Raw genomic sequence first — 21,203 nt, 5'->3', positions numbered from 1 at the left:
GATGAACATACTTGGTTGGTGTCGGTGGCAAACATTGCATCTGGACCATTTTCACTATGGGGCAATTACCTTTGAGTTTAAAACAAATCTGCCATGTCCACAATCCTACAGCCAGGTCACTGTTTTGCATCCTTAACTGAAAAGGACTCATGCCTTAACCCCTAGGTTACCCCATAGGACCTAGGAGTCCAATAGTTATGTAGAGAGGCTAAGAAAATGAAGGCAAGCAAATTCTTCATAAATATTTAATAAATCATGTAATCAACAGTATTACAAAAGGTTTCAGCAGTACATGGTGTATAAATGTGAAAAGTGAACCTTGTAACAAACTGAACTTGCTCAAAAGGTGACATGGATGACAAGTGACAAAACATGTGTAAGCAGTGATGAACAAAAAAATAGAACAGTGCTCCAAAACCACAAATAAACAAAACACCACAATAAAAACAGGCTAATGTGAGAAGTATGTTTAACATAGTGAGTAAAGTGATTCCTGCTGCAGCCACCAGTAGTGTGTGTGGGTGCACGTGTTCTCGTGACACTATTGATGCTATTTATAATGCAGTGGAAATTCGAGGCCAGTACTGGTCAAAGGGTCAGATCCAGTACTGTTTGGGAGCCATGCTGGGGGCGTGTGTACGTGGAGGCCGCAGCTGGTTCTGTGTGATGTAGCTGGGGTCGTAGTAATCCCACTCCAACGCTGACGCCCACAGTCCACAACCCATAGCCTCACTGTCTGCAGACAAGATGCGCAGAGACACACCTGCACACACGCACACACACACACACACACACACACACACAACCTCAGAAATCTAATTCTGTAGGGTTAGGGCATATTGAGTCAAAACAGTTGACTCATATCGAGTCAAAATAGTTGTTACCCAGACCCTGACAAGTGGAAGTCTTGCCATGCCCCTTGCCTGCGCTTGCGCCAAAGTCGCTGTCCAGTCCAGGTCCTACAGCGGAGCCCGCAGAGGATCCTACAGATGGAATGAAATAGGAGTTCTCTGGCGGGATACTGCTGGCAAACTCACACTCCATATGTACCTGGTTTAAAAATCCAAGTTCCACGTCACTGTGGACTTCCAAGGTGCTGCTCTGTCGCAGGGGCCCACAGCACTGCAACACAAGGCAGACACACGACACAGACAGACAAACACATTCACACAAACACCAGTTAACCGGACATCAGTAGGCCAACTTACCAATGTTTTATCAACGCATTATGAGGTAAAGATCCTTACCCTTGGAGCAGGAGAGTTCGGAGGTACAGTGTTGGCACGTTCTACGTCGGAGTCGCTGGACTGTGTGGGTTCCAGTGGAAATCTTCGCCACTCCACAGGTCTGCTAAAATAAGCACGTGCCCGACGTGGCAGGCCTGCCCTTGCTGCTGAGCCGGTGGTTGATGTTGCTGCCAAGAGCGTGCTTGGCACAGGCAGAGATCCAGAGCCAGCGCAAGTGGCTCCGTCCGGTTGCGTAGAGCGCAGACAACCGGCCACGCGCTCTTGTGATGAGGTAAGCGACGACGTAACTGGCATGGCCAGAATCGGCCTGGAGACAGGGCCATAAGTCCTCCCATTGGGATACGAGAATGACGGTCCATCTGTAAAGTGGGAGACCCTTTGACGCGTGGATTGGAGCAGTGAGCACTGCGAGCTCGTGCGCACCCGAGTCTTGCCTCCTGCTAAAAGTAGCAACTTGTGCCCAAGCAGCAGGCAGTTGAGTAGCAGCACTAGCAGTAGGCACGGTACGAGAAGAATAATTACTATGGTCAAACCAGGAATGTTTGCCGTCACTGAAGGTGTCGCAGACACTGGTTGATCCATTTCAGACTTTTCATATCACTGAATTGATGGTGAAATGATTGGAGGTAATTGTGATTGACGTACGATTTGATAGAGAAATGATTAAAGGTAGCCTAATTGTGATTGACGAACGATTTCCCAGATGATAGGCCTACAGAGCACAGGTGTGTCTTCAAATGGCGCATCCGCAGGTGCTGCAGCTGACGGGTGTGTTAGGACTGCTGCCATGCCATACCACGTTTTCGACATGATCCCTCAAAAATCCCATTGCTTTCGCCTGTAGGCTATTATAATCATATCTACATTCAAACAGAAATAACAGTGGGTCATAGGCTACTTTTCGACAGTTTATTTGTACCTAACGCACTGTGTCGCTTACTTGCTTGCAAACTTTGCGTTGTCATCTTTCCTTGCCAGTAGCATAATTAAGAACAATCTGACAGCAATTATTGATTTAAAAAACCACGCCCCCTTTGTTGCTCCTCGTTAGGCTAAATTGGAGGAATATCTCTAATAAAAATACCAGCTCACCCTCTAAAGAGAGTAAGGAGCCTTTTCTGTGGCTTAGCAAATATGTCGTATTATGGACTGAGCCATCAGTCAGTAGGCTATGCACCAGCTCAACATGACAGAATGTAAATGTTATGCGCTATAACATAGGTCTAGACATTTTTTTTTTTAAATTGACCCATGTTGCCTTGGCTTTCACTTTCATCTGATATGATATGGTGATATGCAGAATTCTTTTTTTTTCTTTTTAATTTATTGATTGGGCTTTGATATTTGGGCTTCTCCACGTGTTCCTCTGTCACAATGTAACAATGTGGTAGCTACTATGTGTAGTGTTGTGGTGGCGAACATTTCCTGTTTATATTCTATGTTGTTATGCTTTGCCTGGGATCAGGGATGTTCATGGACTATTAACGCCTTGAAATGTATACCCGCGGCACTTTATTGTACTGTAAATTACATGAGATGTGTTGCGATGTATTGTTGACTGCACTAGAAATAAAAAAAAGTGTACTTGCTGTTTGGCCAATGTTTGATTTTACTTTACTGTAGAAATGTTGTATTTTGGAGATAATATGCATGACATTCACGTAGCTTAGCCTACAATATACCTACCTTCTTTAAAAATAAGTACATAAGTACATTTAAGCAACATGTTAGGTCATTTTCTGAGCAGACATATTGAGAAGGCTACTGGTAGCCTACACAATCTAGGAATAAGCTATGGGTGCCTGCACAAATCCAAAACGATAGACCATTTGGAGAAACGAATGTCCAAGATTGAATGTCTGTATAAATGAGGGGAATTGGTGTGAGGGGAACAAAACGCTACGAATAGATCCACCCAGTTAACGCTGAGGGCTAATGGCCTACAGTCTTGGAAGTATATGTGTGATTGTGATCTCATTTTTCACGACTTTTCATAAATCTGTTCATTTTTTAGAAGGTCTGCAGCGCCACAGAGTGGACATTACGTTTTATTGTTTCAATTTCATATGTCATTGTTATAATCTCATGGGTAGTCTATTTCTATTTTCTCAGTTTATCAACATTGTTGAAATCCTTTTTGTGAATGAAATTATGACGTAATGGCGTCGTAGCTAGGTGGCCAAGCTATTACGTCACAATGGATTTGTGAGTATAAATTGCCATACCTGATTGACAGTAAACACAAAGATCTATAATCTTTGGTGAACATATGCTTTTAACTGTGGAGGATCTTTAATCTTTTTAAACACTTTTCCCAAAACAACTCTTCACAGAGAAAAGGTAAGTCCTTATGAACAAAACAACTCATTACTGAAGTAGACTAGCATTTAGGTAGATCATTTGAATATGTCCTGATTCCATTTTCCCTACAGGCCTACATTAATTCTTTCTGTGGAATTCCTGCTTTTTAAGGCCTTCTGCAATATGAATAACGGTAGGCCACCTACTGGCAGACCAACTACTGGCAGACCGATTGGAGGTAGACTCTTGCCCCGGCGAGAGAGAAGATCCTTCATCCCTGAGATGAAGGTCTTAAGTGACAAAAAGTTCAGTCACATGGTAGTGATGCAAGAATCTGATGGGCGCTCACATGTGGCTGGCCTGGAAGAGCCCATCAGGTACCCCCTGTTGCCAACGCACAGACGGCCTGGACCAATGCTGACCAATGCTGTTCCATGGAAGACCAATGCAGCTGTCCACTGCTGCAAACTGCCCCCACTTCCCCATACACTCAACTTCCTCAGCCCTGAATATCCTGCGACTCACGCTGATGAGAACATCAAGATGGTGTCCGCTGTTACAAACAACTCCAATATGGCAGTTGCTTCTGATGGACATCCCCAAAAGTTGTTTCCTCTGCTTGTGGAAGAATCCAACATGGCAGCATCCTCTCTGAAGAATATCAAGAAGAAAGATGTACCTCCGGTAAAAGGGTCCCGGAAGGCGGTCCAGCAGTCCACTAAGCTGATTAACAATGACAAGAAAGCCGATGCAGCTGTCCACTGCTGCAAGCTGCCCCTGCTTAACAACGATATTGAAGACGTTTCTGATGGACATCTCCAAACACTGTCTCCCCTGCTTGTGGAAGAATCCATTAAGACAGCCTCCACGGGGAGCAGCAGGGAGGTGACTCCTCTTAAAGACCTCAAGAAGAAAGATATCCCTCTGGTAAAAGGGTCCCAGAAGGCAGTCCAGCAGTCCACTGAGCTGATTAACAACGAGAAGGAAGCTCAGACCAAAAAGACTCCATTCCCACCTGCCTCAAGCCAGGATGTCGGCACCAGGAAGCCCCAGCCTCCCTCCAAACTGCCGGTTAGAAAAACAATTGGTCAGCGCACACTGAACAAGAAAATGGCTGAAGTTGCCGCCAATGCCCTACAGGACCTAAATGTAGAGGTCATTGCTGATGTCTCTGCTGATGGCAAGACTCCAGATGCAAAGATTGCTGAGGATCTTGGCATTGTGGCTACTCGTGACAAGAAGAAAGACCTCAAGAAGAAAGATGTCCCTCTGGTAAAAGGGTCCCAGAAGGCAGTCGAGCCGTCCACTGAGCTAATTAACAACGGGAAGGAAGCTCAGACCAAAAAGACTCCATTCCCACCTGCCTCAAACCAGGATGTCGGCACCAGGAAGCCCCGGCCTCTCTCCAAAATACCGGTTAGAAAGACCATTGGTCAACACACACTGACCAAGAAAATGGTTGAAGCGGCCACATGCAGTTTTGGTGACTCGATGGCTACCAGGATGGTGAGCACGAATCTGCCGTCTGAAAATGGCCTCCTGCCCCGTCAGGTGATGGGCGTGTTTCCAGAGACACCGGAGACTCCCCAGGAAATGGTTGCCGAGGCACCCAGAGCCGCATCCCGCAGCAAGCCGGAGGAGATCCGGGAGCGCAGAAGGGCAGGAAAGCACAGCGAGAGGCCCCTTCTCCTGCAGCGCAGTAGGTTCAAGGCAAAGCTGCCGGGCAGCAGGCGGGTGTCCCAATCCCCCACTCTGCTGCTCATCACAGAGGTGGACGAGTGCTCGCCCTCAAACTCTAAGGCCTCATCACCTGCCGAAACAGAGAGTAGCCCTTCTGCCACCATTCAGCCACGCCCTCCAGCTGGACCCCGCCCACCAAGACGGCCAAATAACAGGCTGACCCGACCGAGGAGCCAGAGCACGTTTGGATTTAGAGCGTATGAGGACGAGACTGAGGAGGATGAACAGGACAGGCAGATGCTGGAGGCAATGCTCTCGCCATGGTTTAGGAGCAAGAGCCGTGGATCTTGAAGGGACCAGCGGCATATTCTCACAATAAATTTACAATTTTACAATACATTTACAAGTTTACAATAAAGTGTTTAACACACACCCAATAACATATTACCAGCTGTTGTGGTCTGATTATTTAAAAGTGTATAAGTATGTACACACACAGTTTTTAAAAAAGCTATGATGTTTATCCAAGGATCCCACAATCTGCCATGACAACATAAAGCAGATAGTAATCATTGAAGGACCAAAGCCTTTCTACAGCTCAAATGGCACTCATCTGAGTAGTTGTTTTGCTCATCACAAACATTATTACTTTGTTTTAGTTTTCTGCTACCATAACCAAGGTCATGGAACTAATACCACCATTCTGTGCACCTGTGGAAAATGAATCGGCCTACTAATACAGTGTATTCGACTCCAAGTAGAGTATCTTAAATCTCATATTCTCAGTTGCCCTTGAGGCCATTCTAGTGGGGTTTGAGGCTTTTATATTGACATGCAACCAGATCCCTGAACAGGGCCAGTGCTGCTCTTCCTCATATATTACTCCACGGCAGGTTATGGCCCAAAGAGTGCTTTTCTTGCAGTTTGCCACTAGAGGCCCTTGTTTTACAAACTGAAATGTGGCTTGTGAAATCCATAGCCAGTAAACTCCTAGACTGATGCTGTAAAGAAATGTTGCCTGGCTCCTTGGTCATTAGTTGGTGATTTATTTCAAGCTGACACAATTTAGCCCAGAGTTTTTCCAAAATATGGAGTTGCACATGGATAAGTGAGCTTCTATTAATTATGTCTCATATTACTCAAATAATATCTGGTTTGAGGACACACTTGTAGCCACAAAGTCTGTTCTACTCTTCAATAGGATAGATGTTATATAATCTGAGATAATAATGCCATTTATACCGCACCGCCCTGCTCACTTATGCTTCCATCAGAGCAATCATCAGATGTGTTCTGGAGAATGAGGTGACCTTTCCGAGGTGGTTCGGCATGATAGGTCAGACAAGTCACTCTGAATGAGCACTCACTGAACATGCAACCCACCTCCGCAATGACAGGCCGAATTATGTTGAGGCGTTAAGTGGGCTGGGAATTGGTGAATGTCACACTGTCTACTTCAAACCAGAGAATACTTTGTTCAGGACTGAATGAAACCAATGAAGCTGTCTCCATGTGAACCATTTAATTGATAAACAAAACAACAACCTAAGAAACACCTGTATTCAGCTTCAAATCCTGCCTCTGTCATGTCAGTATGGACCCTTTCAAGAGAGTTCCATTCTCAGCATCATAATTGGCCCCACAAGGCTTCCTTTTTAACATTCCATATGTTATCTTAATGCAGAGGAAGTAGATTGGGGCCCAAATAGAACGTTCAAGCATTGTTTTTGTTTACCTTGTTGAAAGGGTCTATATTCTCACTGTGTTGCCCTCTATCACCCCAGCTGTCCATCCTCAGGCTTAGTTTACTGGACACCCCCAAGAACTTAAAAAACCCCAAGAACTCTGACTGTGATGCACATTGTACCCACACTGTGATGTGCATTAATGTACTGCATTTGCTGGAGCAGCCTGGTTATGTCAGAAGTAGCCTCGCTGGAGTACCTCAGGGTTCATGCATTCACCCCACGCAACTTTCCACTCAGAAAGCACTTCACTACCTGCACATCCACTCAGCCTACTTGTACATTTTTACATACCTCCTACACTCAGTTTTTAGCTTGAGACCAACCAACCTGGGCATAACTATGAATAAACTCAACAGTATAAATACCTGTACGTGTTACATTTTTTTAGAAAACATCTAAGAATCCAGAAATCCAGAATCTATCCTTAAATGAAACATCAGACAAAAACTCGTCGTTTTTTAAAACCTTTATTATATTCAATATAAAACATACATATTGTCATCTTGTCCCACATGCCACATGCAGTGGTTGTTTAAATAAACGTACATATAGTTCAGTGAAACATGACACTGGGCTTCTCTCATAGAGAATAGAGCACGTGCACACATGTACAAGTGTACACCCGCCGAGCATTCCTGTTTGTTCAGGACCAAACAAATGTCGCTTGAATGACTTCAAGAGAAAAACCACCAAGAACCAAGCGCTCAACTTGAGCCTCGTCAACCAAAAATAAGCCTAACTGGCTGGTTGACGTGCGTTGATTTAGACGTTCTAAATCTGGAACACACCTGGTCACCAAAATAAAAGGCTGCACACAATCTATCTCTGTAGAGTAGCACCTTTCATCAGTTAATGTGTGTGTGTGTGTGTTTCTGTGTGTGTGTGTGTGTCTGTCTGAGTGTGTGACAGAAAGACAGTTCATTCTGTCGTCGAGAGAAGGAGCAGACACTCTGCCTCAGTCTCGGTTCAAAAGTAGTCCCATGCTTCACACGTACGCACGTGTCCCTGTGCGTGTGAGTGTGTGTGCCTCTGTCCGTTAACACTGTCCTAGGCTGTGCCTGATGATCTCTTTGCTGGGCGGGGGGATCCTATCAGGGAACAGCACCTCGAATTTCACCAATAGATCTCCTCGCTGCATGGGGCATTTGGACCGTGGAAGCCCCTCCCCGATCAGGCGGCGAGTGGAGCCAGGCTTTATGATATCACTGCATGGGAGTGGCTTCTTTCCTCCATCCAGAGTTGGCACGGTAACAGTGCATCCACAGAGAGCCTGAGAGGAGAGAAGAAAGGGGGAGAGAGGGAAGAGGGGAGGATGAGAATGAAGAAGGGAGAGAGAGAGAAAGAGAAGAGGGATAAGTATCTGTCTATTCCACTTGACTGATTTATATAATGCTGCTGTTGCATCACACCAGAATATGGAGCAGACTGTTCTCCATACAAATGAGCTAATCTAGTCTTGTGTGTCTGTGCGTGGGTGTGTGGGTGAAAGAAAGAAGAGAAGTCTGAATGACTGAATGTTCTGCGTGGGAAGTGCAGAGTAAGTGTGTGTGTGTGTGTGTGTGTGTGTCAGTGTGTGTGTGGGTGGGTGGGTGGCTGCAGCAAATGGCTATATTTAGAAACTGTTCTCTGCAGTCTAAAGGGGTGAACAAAGACACACGCTCACTCACACCTCCAAAAGCACCAAGCTCAGAAACCTACCTCCCGCAGGGTGATCTGGGCGGTGAACACCAGGTTGGAGCCCTCACGCCGGAAGTGTGAGTGCTTCTTCTCCTTCACCACGAACACGATGTCTTGCGTGGCGTGCCCGCTGCCCGCCTTGAGCCCGGCACCGGGGAAGGTGATCCGCGTGCCCTCCCGCCAGCCCTTCTTCACCTCCACATTCATCACGTGCTCCTGAGAGTGCCCACCACTGCCACCGCTGCCGGACAGGCGCACGTGCTTGGTCACGCCGGTCAGCAGCTCCTCCAGCGAGACCTCCAGCTCGCACACCTTGCTGCTACACGTACCAGAGGCCCCGGTGGCCCCGGTGGCCCCTGTGGCGGCGGAGGGGTTGGGTCCGTGCTGACCCCCCTGCCTGTGCAGGAAAGGGTTGAAGAGGTCACTGAAGTCACCGGCGTCGATGTCGATGTTGAAGAAGCGAGCAGAGGAGTGGGCCTTCGCTGGTGGAGAGGAGTCTCCTTTGGATGCAGGCCTCTTCATATCTGATATAGGGAATGAATGAACATTTTGATGAGATTGATTGGTCAAAATCTGTGGCATAATCATGTAAAAATGGATTATTTGTGTGTGTGTGTGTGTGTGTGTGTGTGTGTGTGTGTGTGTGTGTGTGTGTGTGTGTGCTGAGTTGTAAGAAGTGAGTACCTTTTGCGCATGTGTGTAGTAAGATTAAAGGGAGTGTATGCTAAATTATTCATGTCCCCTGCAGCTTTCTGCACGAGTGCTAACGTGTGTTTGTGTCTGCATGAGTGTGTATGCGTGTGTGTGTGTGTGTGTGTGTGTGTGTGCGCATGCGTGTTACTGTGTGTGATGCACATGCAGGTGTACTCACCCCGCCTGTCATAGAGGTTGCGCTTCTGTGAGTCTGTTAGGACATCGTATGCCTCGGCGATCTCCTTAAACTTCTCCTCTGCATCCTCCTCCGAGTTCTTGTCGGGATGGTAGCGCAGAGCGAGCTTGTGGTATGCACGCCGGATCTCATCCTCGTTGGACTCTGGCGTCACGCCGAGCACAGAGTAGTAGTCTTTCACTTGAGTCACCGACTGAACCGGCACCTCACATTCCTCTGCCGTCTCCTGCACAGACACAAACACAATCACGATGTCAGATCACAGTACCTGCAGTTTTTTTTTTTTGTAATTCTGTGAGAGTTTGTAAAAAAACACAACCAGCAGACGATGACAGAAAGGGAGAGCATGAGAGAGTGACAGAGGGAGAGGAGATGAAGAGACAGCAGAGGAAATAAGGGAATCCTGGAGGGTTGGAGAGGAAGATTTGAGGATGCAAAATGGTGCTCAGAGAGGAGAATAGAACACATTGATCTGAAAACAGTGAGAAGAATTCTGCAAAACAAAAGAGAAAGACACAAGGGGGAAAAGAGACAGGAAGGGGGAAAAGGTCAGGATGATTATAAAGATGCTCCTCTTACCTCAGAACTCCAACTGTCCTCGCTGTGGATCACCCGCACTTTGCACTTCACGTTCTTGTGCTTGACGCCAAACTGAGTCCAAATGAGCACCATCCTGCCTGTGAGAGCGCGAGAGCGTACGTGTGTGTTAGAGATAGAGAGAGCCTGTGCCTGTGACTGTTGACTGTGGGTCTGTGTCTGCTGAGGCGCCAGCCGGCGCTTTTATACAGCCCAGGCACGCTCACCTCCCACGCTCACTACAGAGCGTCCCTCGACATCCCCCACTACGTGTGAGGAGGAACACCGCATCATCCTGCCTGCCATAGGCAGCCTGGCAGCCGGTGCACGGATGTGGCAGCCCATTTCACCATGTAGAGGAGTGCTTCCGGAATTCTCTCCAGGACACCTCTTGTTCCCTTACCCCATACGCTCTGTCTTTTGTATGTTTCTAATCCCTGTACATGCTTATACAACTAAGGAAATGGGGTGTCAATGTGATGCTTATTATCTTGATACATTCACAATCACTGTGGGTATACTGGTGTGCGTGAAATTATGTAATTTGTAGTGGCAGGTGAATCCATACTAAAATGGACATATTTCCTCAGCTGAACTCAGCCAATCAGGTGCCGACGCGAGAGAGGCTCCATTCCAACCGGAACTGAGGACAAATTAGGATAGTACATGCAGCGAGAATCTTCACAGGGACATCCAACTGACGGGCGTAAGAGTAAAATGATAAATCTGGCATTCATAGTAGCCTGAAAGAATTGGGCTAGGCGTGCTCATGCTGAATGAGTGAATTAATTATAGGCAAGCTTGATTTTATTTCTAACCTAGCCTATTGAGAAAAAAATATATAAGCTGTACAAAATGATCTTCTATTATCTTCTTCTAACGTACATATTTTTTCAACTAATTGGATGAAGCTATTTGGTATAGCCTACTGTAAAATGCTTTAAACATATAACTTTAATGCCAAATGGTATGAATGCAAAGAAACGCAATTACTTATTCAGTCGGCTAAATATATAATGTGGTGCACTGACATCGAAATGATGATTTTATGAATAGATCATCTTGGAAAGTCCTGCTAGCAGGCTATGAGGTGCGTCTGTGAGTCGGTAGTCCAGTCGCTGGCAGGTGGAAAGAGAGGTAGCCTAGAAGTCATCGTTCGGCAGAAATAGACTTGCACGTGCTGACTAGCCTACTAAATGCCTACTAAAAGAAACTTGAGAAAATGCCGTTCACGTTTACGTTTAATCTCGCAAATGTTTTACCGTTCACGAATGTCAATTAGTTAATTTGGTGGATAGAACAGAATCGATTAGCCTAAACTGTCCAGTTCCATATGAAGAGCTCTTTTCTAAAGCATCCATTATGCATTTTCATAGCCCTAAATTATTTTTATTTTTTTGTTTTCCAAGGAAATTCAGTGGAACTGTAATCGGGTTATTTTTATTTGATTGATCTTTACTCAATCGAAATAGGCTAACACAACTGCACATTTATTGATATTACCTGAAATAGGCGTACACAATTAAATGACATGACTGATGGGCGGTATAGTGTAGTGGTTAAGGAGCTGAGCTAGCATGCAGTAGCCTGAAAGTTGTTGGTTCAATTCCCGGTGTTACATGGCAACTGGCACCCATGTTAACTGGCTGCGGTGATGACGTTTCTTTGACAGATGTGGCTGCTTGCAGATTTGTCACTTTCTGATGGAAACTGGAGACGAACAAATAGTCAAAGTCTGCTTTATTGTCAATTTCTTCACATGTCAAGACATACAAAGAGATCGAAATTGCGTTCACTACTATCCCACGGTGGAGACAAGACATATTTTACCAATTAGGTCCACAGACAAACATAACATTCAAGTAAACAATATAAAAAGTAAAAATAAGAAGGCACATACAATGAAGAAATAAGAGCAGCAAAATTTGGTAGACAGGTGCATACAGTAGACAGTCAATATAATAGTGCAAAAGTCAGGCCAATAAATGGCTGAGGTAGTTTTGTTTGACCTAAGTATGCAAGTGGCATAGTGTTGCAAGTTATGTAAGAGCAGCAGAAGTGTGTTCAGAAGTGTTCAGGACAACAGGACAACAACAACAAGTTGCAAGTGTGCAAGTGTACAAGTGGAGTAGTGCAAGTGGAGTAGTGCAAGGCAGCCATTTTGGGTCTAAAAGTCCAGGATGTTATGTAGCTGAGGGTGGAGGGGGGAGAGAGTTCAGGATCCTAACAGCCTGGTGTATGAAGCTGTTGGTGAGTCTGGTGGTGCGGGAGCGCAGGCTTCTGTACCTCTTCCCAGAGGGCAGTAGATCAAACAAATTGTGAGCGGGGTGACTTGCATCACTCACAATTTTGGTCGCCTTGCGGGTGAGGTGGGAGGTGTAAATGTCCTTCAGGGAGGGGAGAGAAGCACCAATAATCCTTCCAGCTGTGTTCACTATGCGCTGCAGGGCTTTCCTGTTGTATTCAGTGCAGCTTCCGCCCCACACAGCGATACAGCTGGAGAGGATGCTCTCAATGGTGCCTCGGTAGAATGTGGTCATGATGGCTGGTGGAGCACTTGCTCGCCTGAGTTTCCGCAGGAAGTACAGGCGGCGCTGAGCTTTCTTCGCCAGTGATGCAGTGTTGGTGGTCCAGGAGAGGTCTTCACTGATGTGCACCCCCAGGAATTTGGTGCTGCTCACTCTCTCCACCACAGCACCATCGATGTCATACAAATATGCATGACATATTTAAATGTCAAAATTGTCTGTAGTAGGCTACGCTACATACACTGGACCATGAATATGCCACCAAAATAAATACCCAAATAATAACGCTACGTGGGTATCAAACCGGCGTCCTAAATGAAACCTCCTACATGATAACCATTCATCTACGTACTTGCACCACCACGAACAAGCTAATTTCATAGGGAAATTTACTTGACTTGGTCTATACAATTAGAAGAAGTCAGCTGATGATTGTAGCAAGTTAACACGGCTGATGGTGTTGTCTTGCTACAGCAGTTGCCCAAGCCAGTAGGTCTTCAAAGTATCAAGTTTTCAAACATTTCACTGACTGCTGGTCAGGCTCTCTGTGGCCACCTAGTATCTGTAGCCTAAATTGAGGAAGCGTTGCTGGTCTAAAAATAAATAAATAATAATAAAAAAAACGTGTGATGAGGAGGATTGAACCCATGTCGACTACGTGAAAAAGCAATGTAAAGGCCCACGTGGAGTTAATTTAGGTGTTTGTTTTTTGGGTGGCATATTCATGGTCCAATGCATGTAGTACTACATACAATTTTGACTTTTAAACATGTCATGCATATTTGTGTGCGTCTCTAGTATATCAGAAAGTGACAAATCTGCAAGCGGCCACATCTGTCTAAGACTCGTCATCAATCATGAAACATCATCAATGCAGCCAGTTAACATGGGAGCCAGTTGCCATGTAACACCGGCTTCCACCGTTGTGACCTTGAGCAAGGCACTTAACCCCAAGTTGCTCCAGGGACAATGTGATCCCTTGTAATATAGCTGACATATGTAAGTCACTTTGGTCAAGAAGTGTCTGCTAAATCTAATGTAAAAAAAAAAAATTATGGGTTGTGTGTCTTCTTGTCATAAGACCAGAGCCAACTATCACTTTGGCCTACATTTTAATAAATTAATCGTAGGCCTATAATTAAATGTAGGCCTATGATACTTGATTACACAACATAGTCATATCCATAATATATTAGAATGCCCTGGATATGTGGTCTCTTGTGGGTCTTGATAGTGGGCGTGCTGCTGTTCTCCTCTGGTAGAGAGGATACATTACAGCCCATATCCTGCCAGAAAGCACTGCAGAGGTGACTGAGTGCAAGGCCTGACATCATGCTTCTAAAGCTTTCACCCCACACCAGGGAAACACCAAAGCTCAGCCCATTGAAGCGCTATGAAATGCAGGATGCAGCAGGCCTGTACTCCCTCATCTCCTCCTCTTGGTGCATGGACTACAGTATCACATTCTGATGTTGCTATCTTTACTGTCCATTTCAAACACAGCCAAAAACAAATATTCTAAGTGTAAATGACCAAAGCTCATAATGTCATTAGACCCTGAGAGTGGGGAGATGGGATTAACCCTGCTGTGTTCTAACTGGTTCTCATACCATGGGGCAGCCGTGGCCGACTGGTTAGAGCTTCGGACATGTTACCGGAGGGTTGCCGGTTCGAACCCCGACTAGTAGGCACGGCTGAAGTGCCCTTGAGCAAGGCACCTAACCCCTCACTGCTCCCCGAGCGCCGCTGTTGTTGCAGGCAGCTCACTGCGCCGGGATTAGTGTGTGCTTCACTTCACTGTGTGCAGGTGGCATTGTTGTTCAGTTCCTGCCCCACTTTCCTTTCCAATTTTCCAATCCCCACTTTCCACTTTCCAATTCATGATATGTGAAAAGATAACTAGCCTCATGTGGGGCTACCCCTCAAGACATTGCAAATATGATCATTTGAGAAAGAATTGTAACACTGATGCACTTACCTGTTCACTCTGTATTATAAAGGCTTACGTGCAGAGGGCTTTATCTCCCTCCAGTGGCTAATCTAGGGACTGGCCAGCACCACTGAAGCATCTTAAACCCTCACCCCTACTTCCCACAGGAAGGGGAATGGATTTTAAGGCTGGAAGTCTATTTATTATTCTTTTATAGAGGTTTCCGGACAGATTTCCTATTTTTTTTTTTTATGATGGTGGATCCGGCCTCCTTTGCTCCCAGCTGGTTTGTGTCAGTCAAAAGAGTCTGAACTACTGGTTCATACCGATAGTCTGTTCTTTGTTCTTTGCCCCCCCCCCCCCCCCCCCCCCACCATTCCAAGTTATTTGTACATAGCTGTTTATTATGGGTTCAGTACATCAATAATATTGACCAAACAGGAATGAGTTTAATCTAGTGATCTGCCCAGAACACTGTGTACAGGCACACACACACACACACACACACACACACACACACACACACACACACACACACGCACACAGACACAGACACACACACACACACACACACACACACACACACACACACACACAATGGGTTTATGTATCCTCTCATTGACTGATGGAGTAAGAGAACACTGATAATGATCTTAGCATGTGTGCCTCTGTGTGTGTGTGTGTGTGTGTGTGTGTGTGTGTGTGTGTGTGTGTATGTGTCTGGGCCACCTGGCCTCAGATGTTCACCGAATAATACCCACACTGCCGCAGACTAATAACAGAGCAGACATCAAGTCCATTGAGGACTGTAATTACGTAAATTCACACACACATACACACACACTTTTGTCATTCATACAGTGCCCACCCATCACACTTCATGTGTGATTCTATCTCATGCTTTGTGTGTGTGTACGTGTGTGAGAGAAAGAGAGAGAGGGAGAGACAGACAGACAGACAGACAGACAGACAGGTGGTGGGGACCCAAGAGTGTGTTATTCAGTTTCTAAAAAGCACGCTACTGGGATTTCCTGGAAGACCTCAAAGAGACGGCACTTTGAATATAAAAAAGCATATCTGACATTTGAGATAGAAAATAAGTGTGATAAACTTATCCCTTTTACTCATTTACTGACATATAGTCTATTGTGTACTCATAAAATCTTTCATTGTTATTGATCTACCCATATGTTTTTGTAATCTTCCATTGCTTCATGTAAGGTATTTCATTACAGACAAAATATTATCAACAAGGACATAAACAGGTAAACAGTTACATTAAGATGAAAAACATGTGTTTTTATGTTAAGACACAGGTTAAATAATCTGAATGAAAAGACATTTGGGGACAGGGTGAGGGTGGAGTTCTGACATTACTTAAAAGGTAGAAATACTAATAAGAGTTCTCAAGGACCTCAACTTAGCCAATCGGCTGCCAGAGCACCACATCAGGCCCTCTTAACAGGGGGCCAGCTGCTACAAAGCTGAAACCCACCCACTCCAGCTGTATATACACGTTACACACACACATCCACACACACACACACACGTCCACAGCTATCGAAACCTCCACCCACCCACACACACACACACACTCCCAGAGCTCAGTCAGCCTCACAGGAGGGCAGTGTGGAGTGTCGGAGAGTATAAGTTACACACACACACCCATAGCCCAATTCTTACTCTCATGCAGAGCAGAATGGAGGTCTGGCTTCTCTGTCTCCTCTCTCAAGTATTCTTGAGTCTCACAACAGTAGTAGGAACGCAGTCGACAGGTAAGCCTTCTTTTTGTCTTTTTCCGCTCTGTCCCTCCATTCATTTATCTTTCAGTGATTTATCTTTCTGTGTTTATGTGTTTTTGACTGTGTCTGACTATTTACCTCTGTCTGTCTGTCTAACTCACTATCTATTTGTCTGTTTATGTGTGTTTGACTGTGTGTCTGGCTATCCACCGGTCTTTCTGTCTAACTCACTGTCTCTCTGTCTGTCTACCTGTCTGTCTATCTGTCTTCCGGTCTGTCTACCTGTGTATGGTAGTATGTATATACTCTGTGTTTTTTCTTTGGACTTGCATATAGGCTGTATATTTCATTATTTGACATTTTGTAAAATTTGTCTACCTTCATTGCGATTTATTGTATTGCTATTTGTCAGTCCGGAAGCTGTTGTAATTTCACGGGTCCATTGACTTCCTTTTGTGTGTGTGTGTGTGTGTGTGTGTGTGTGAGTGTGTGTGTGTGTGTTCCACATAAGTCAAAGAAAGAAACCTTGATTACTTTCACAGAGACTATGTGATCGTATTCATATGCTTTGAATCCAAAACACACAGACACACTGACACAAGACACACAGAATCCACCTACTCACACACATACAAACTCTAACAGTAAGCTGACCACAAAAATGACGGAATGGTGTGTGTATGTGTGTGTGTGTACATGTGCATGTGTGTGTGTGTGTGTCTGGGTCTGAAAACTTTCAGAGATTTTCTTCCTGAGGGCATCAAAGCCATCTGGCCCTGGTCACACACTAACAAACACACACGCAGATAGACACACAAACATATGGGAGCAATTATTAAAAAATCAGCAAGAAAGCATTAAGTCACTTTATTTTGGACACACAAATATAAACAGAAACACCTGAAGAATGATACTACTGAAAATATGTAATGGATAAGCACACACACACACACACACACATATATATAACTCAATATTCAACAAATTTACTCAAAAATATTTCCTGGAAAGTCTTATCTAAATACATTTATTCAATTAACCCAAAGAGAAAATATGATTGAATGTCTTAAATTGTTTGTCTTGAATTGAACTTAAAAATCAAATTATGTGTATCATAATATATCATAAATCATAACCCCTAATCTCTTCCTTGATCATTTTTTGACATTTGAGAAAAATATTCTTTATCAGAAAGTCTTACAACTCCAGTTACAGGTAATTATCAAATGATGTTTTTGGTCTCTTGTCAAATTCTCATACATGACTTTTCCCTTCTTCAATGCCAACAACTCCCAAAACCTGTTTACGGCAAAACTCCCTCCAAAAGCGATTTCTGTCACACATTCCTGAAAGATCACTTCAATGTGATATTGACTTACCTTTGGCAACTTTGTTGGAGCGCTTGAAATTCAATCAGGAACCTCTAGGAATCCAGCCGAATCCAGCTGCAAGGCCAAGCCAGTTCCTCTAGTCTATCTCATCTCGCTGACTATATGTCTGTCTCTCATTTCTCCTCTATCGCTTTCTCCTTTAATTTGCGCTGCCTTAGTATATAACCTGCTGACGTCACCGGACTGCCTGCCAGACCTGCTGCATGGGGGTCTTCAGGACCAGGGGGTCAAGGAGCTCTTCATACTCACCACCTTCCAGCTCCAGCCCAAGGGTGGAACCACCGTCTTCAGCCTCTATAACCCCCAAGACAACAGCAAGTACATGGAGTTCACTGTACTTGGCAAGATGAATAAAGGTACATTAAACACCATGCACCATATGAGCCCATTGCCCATAATGAATACAGAGACAGAGACTCACAAAGACAGACAAACACCAACCATATGGACTGTGGACGGAGACACACATGTTCACTGACTGCTCAAGGGTATACAATAGCCTGCAGTAAATAAATAAAGACGCAGTGAGGATAAACAGTGCTGATGAGAGTTAGATTAGTCATTTATTTCAAAGCTATTTACGTCATTTTAAACAGTTGTAACTGATTATCTGACCTTGATATCTAATGTTGACTGCTCCATTCAAAGTTTTACTTCAAGACGAAATGCATGAGGATAAAAAAATGAAGGTAGCTCAATGAAGAGTTTGCCGTTGTTTACTCACTAACCCATTTATGTATTACCGGTGCTTAATTAGTTATTGGCTTCCTTCTCGCTTTTCCCCTCAGCATCACTGCGGTATCTCCGCAGCGATGGCAGAATGGGCACCGTGACCTTTAATAACCTGCGTCTGGCTGACGACATGCGCCATCAGCTTCTCTTCCACCTGAAGGGGCTGCCAGCTCCTGGCGTACCTGACCAGGGCATACCTGGCGTGGACTTGCATGTGGACTGCAAGCTGGTGGAAACCATCACAGATCTGCCGCTGGTGTTTACAGGACTGGCTCCCCACCGCGGCGTGCAGCTCAAGACTATGCAGCCCAAAGCACAGGTACACCAAGACAGGCCACACACACACACACACACACACACACACACACGCACACACACACACACGCACACTAACACGCACACACGCACGCACACACGCACACACGCACACACGCAAACACACACACACACACACACGCACACACGCACACACACGCAAGACCACACTGAATCTTGTAAAACAACCACTTTCATTAACTCATGCTGCAGGATCCATAAAACAATAATTCTTTTGAATGAACATGATTATGGCTAATTTTCAAAGGGTTTCAACATTCTGATTGTTTGCCTGATGTTTTATTAAAGAGGTTTGAATACTTCTGTATTTTTTGTGGTTTACAGTAATATAATGGCATTCTTAGGGTCTTGAGCACAATTTCCATGGACTTCATGGAGTGAGTGAACTATCATGGAACCTATTAGTTCCACTGTTAACTGGTGGTCCTCCAGGTTATTATATAAGTGTGATTAATCACACATGTATTCCTGAGGTTGCAAGTTGGCCTTTATTACATCTGTCTAACTGTCCAGCTCTAATTTTTGATGATGGAGAGTTTTCCCCATAAAGCCAGGTCGATCTCCTCTGCTTAGCATCAAGCAATGAGCAGTGCAAGGACAGGATAGTGTCCGAGTACAATTCTATTCTAACCAAGGTGGTTTGACTTTGTAAACTCAACAGACTGTGCCCAGCCCATACTTAGAGGGAACAGTTAATTCAACTGTCCTTTCTTAGATACACAAACACTGAGAGCAACTAATTTAACTTTTAGTTTAGAAGTTTGTGTGAGATGATGGTTAAGATGAGGGTACAGGCTTAATTTAAGCGACAGGTAGGTGATATTTAGACCCAGTTGACAGGTATATTTGGGTCTACATGATTTGATGACTGTCTGAAGTAAAGTGTTACTTAATATGTTAGCCATTAGGCTTTAGAGTGGTGATTTATGAAAAGTATCATGTTGAGGAAGTAGTTAGCCTTCAAGTTTATGGAAGAACAGAAAACTTTTCTTTGCTAACCAAGAATAACCCAAAAGCTGTTGTTTCTGCACACCCACATGTTTCTATTTCATAACAGTGTGGAGGGGAAGCAGTATAAATTGTTCAAATGATTGCTTACAGAGGGCTCAAAAGTGCTAATGGAACGGAAGCCTGATGTGTTTTTTCAAGGGAAACTCTGAGTAACGCACAGCATCTCTCAGCAGGAGTCGCTGGAGGAGCTGAAGCTAGCATTTGGAGACTCCCTGGTGAATGTGCAGTCGCTGCAGGATTGCCACTCGCACCAGATGGACTCCATCCAGACCCTAGGTAACACAAACACACACAAATAAATCACAACAAGCCTGTCCAAACACACAGGTTAACGTCAGGGCACAAATCACAGACACACGCTGAGAAGAACAAACAAATAATGTGACAAAAAGGCAGGAACTACCCTGCCCCAGCAACACTGGTGTTAGATTAATAGCCTAAGAAGGAACTGGGATTTGGATTTACCATAGCGATTTACCACAATGAGCTAAGGCACACAGCATCAAAGCTGTACACAGTCAGCTAAATAGCACGTATCACAACCACATGAGACCTTGCAAATTACCTGCTATTAAACTCATGTGGTGTCCATTAAATCAAAGCCAGACATAGTTACAAATGCCCAGCTTGAAAACAGCACAGGCGGCTGAGAACATATATTCCTGCAGCATAAAGCCAGACAGCAACGCAAAACCTTTATCGAACACACTCCCAACAAATCCACTGCAGCTTCATTACTGACACTCGTTTAAAGACATGAAAACAAGACAAAGTAACCACATATCTGTAAGATCTTCAAACTGTGTTTGGACTCTGTGTTTCAACCTTGGTAGCATTTGATAATGTGGTAACAGAATTATACAGAGTCAGCTAAATACTTAAGGGATCCAGCAGAACCAGTTACCTGATACATACTGTAATAACCAGCCAATCAACTGTAAAACCACCAGACTCCCCGAAATTACAAAGTCTGAAGAAATGAGTCAGATGAACACTCTTGGGGGAAATCATGTCCGACAGCATGAAACATGAAACTCAAACTGTCTCATCTAATGTTCTTACATAATCCCCATGTTATAGGCTGCAGTGATGTACTGTATTCCATGTAGTGAGTCCACACTTAAGTAGATTGTAATATTGCAAGGGGATCATTCCAGGTGTTGTGATGGGGTAAAATATGCAGAAATATGTGTATGGCATGTCTAAACAGGAGTACCTCAAAGTCCCATTTTCAGGGCATTGCTTTTGTCACTCGACACTTCCTAACATGGACAATAATTACAATTAACATTTTTCCAACAACTGCTGCTGTGTTGATGACACCCATGGGATTCCCTCTTGAGGTTCTCTGGAATTTTGTCAGTCTTCCCAGAGAGCCTGCACATGATGTACTTTTTCCTGGTCATTACGGAGAC

General features: G+C 44.6%; 4 protein-coding genes across 11 annotated transcripts in view; 2 read left to right on the top strand and 2 right to left on the bottom strand.

The window, feature by feature from the left end:
- The window catches only part of LOC121680082, a 136,677-nt gene extending 131,024 nt beyond the window's left edge, over positions 1–5,653 (top strand). Inside the window, exons 1-2 of one of the 3 annotated variants that reach the window (XM_042059263.1) lie at positions 3,499–3,587; positions 3,720–5,653. In XM_042059263.1, coding sequence (XP_041915197.1) covers positions 3,732–5,579 — 1,848 coding nt within the window. In that variant the 5' untranslated portion in view covers positions 3,499–3,587; positions 3,720–3,731 and the 3' untranslated portion in view covers positions 5,580–5,653. Of the gene's footprint in view, positions 1–3,498; positions 3,588–3,679 lie in introns of those variants that run through there. The other 2 variants (XM_042059264.1, XM_042059262.1) reach the window with 2 other exon arrangements.
- hwa (huluwa) lies at positions 232–2,228 on the bottom strand. 4 transcript variants are annotated; one of them, XM_042059279.1, is made up of 3 exons: positions 1,248–2,228; positions 1,051–1,122; positions 232–763 (listed from the first exon to the last, which is right to left on the bottom strand). In XM_042059279.1, the coding sequence occupies exons 1-3, from the start codon at positions 1,827–1,829 to the stop codon at positions 551–553; spliced, it is 867 nt and encodes a 288-aa protein (XP_041915213.1). In that variant the 5' UTR covers positions 1,830–2,228; the 3' UTR covers positions 232–550. The 4 variants fall into 4 exon arrangements, with proteins under 4 accessions (XP_041915213.1, XP_041915210.1, XP_041915211.1 ...); XM_042059276.1 differs by having other exon boundaries at positions 885–1,122; positions 1,248–2,227; XM_042059277.1 differs by having other exon boundaries at positions 891–1,122; positions 1,248–2,227.
- A 1,774-nt stretch (positions 5,654–7,427) lies between the features above and the next one.
- Positions 7,428–10,313, bottom strand: zgc:122979 (uncharacterized protein LOC641576 homolog). The gene is made up of 4 exons (XM_042059275.1): positions 10,122–10,313; positions 9,525–9,768; positions 8,675–9,177; positions 7,428–8,246 (listed from the first exon to the last, which is right to left on the bottom strand). The coding sequence occupies exons 1-4, from the start codon at positions 10,212–10,214 to the stop codon at positions 8,013–8,015; spliced, it is 1,074 nt and encodes a 357-aa protein (XP_041915209.1). The 5' UTR covers positions 10,215–10,313; the 3' UTR covers positions 7,428–8,012.
- Positions 10,314–16,130: 5,817 nt separating this feature from the next.
- thbs4b (thrombospondin 4b) overlaps positions 16,131–21,203 on the top strand; it is an 18,376-nt gene continuing 13,303 nt past the window's right edge. The window contains exons 1-4 of one of the 3 annotated variants that reach the window (XR_006021552.1): positions 16,131–16,351; positions 17,868–18,065; positions 18,498–18,760; positions 19,959–20,064. Coding sequence is in view for 2 of the 3 variants with exons in the window: in XM_042059260.1 (XP_041915194.1) it covers positions 16,264–16,351; positions 17,868–18,065; positions 18,498–18,760; positions 19,959–20,064 (655 nt within the window). In the remaining variant the exon portion in view is untranslated. The remainder of the gene's footprint in view (positions 16,352–17,867; positions 18,066–18,497; positions 18,761–19,958; positions 20,065–21,203) is intronic. The other 2 variants (XM_042059261.1, XM_042059260.1) reach the window with 2 other exon arrangements.

The sequence above is a fragment of the Alosa sapidissima genome, chromosome 13 (genome assembly GCF_018492685.1).
Source record: "Alosa sapidissima isolate fAloSap1 chromosome 13, fAloSap1.pri, whole genome shotgun sequence".
Classification (NCBI taxonomy): domain Eukaryota; kingdom Metazoa; phylum Chordata; class Actinopteri; order Clupeiformes; family Clupeidae; genus Alosa; species Alosa sapidissima.
The sequence above is the reverse complement of the archived record's forward strand: the minus strand, read 5'-3'. Positions and strand labels throughout refer to the sequence as shown.

Coding starts and splice junctions, on each gene's coding strand:
- hwa (XM_042059276.1), bottom strand. CDS start 1,829: ATGGATCAACCAGTGTCTGCGACACCTTCAGTGACGGCAAACATTCCT. Junction 1,123..1,247: donor CGAACTCTCCTGCTCCAAGG/GTAAGGATCTTT, acceptor CTTGTGTTGCAG/TGCTGTGGGCCCCTGCGACA. Junction 764..884: donor TTCCACTTGTCAGGGTCTGG/GTAACAACTATT, acceptor GCGTGTGTGCAG/GTGTGTCTCTGCGCATCTTG.
- zgc:122979 (XM_042059275.1), bottom strand. CDS start 10,214: ATGGTGCTCATTTGGACTCAGTTTGGCGTCAAGCACAAGAACGTGAAG. Junction 9,769..10,121: donor AGGACAGTTGGAGTTCTGAG/GTAAGAGGAGCA, acceptor GTGTCTGTGCAG/GAGACGGCAGAGGAATGTGA. Junction 9,178..9,524: donor CAACCTCTATGACAGGCGGG/GTGAGTACACCT, acceptor TCCCTATATCAG/ATATGAAGAGGCCTGCATCC.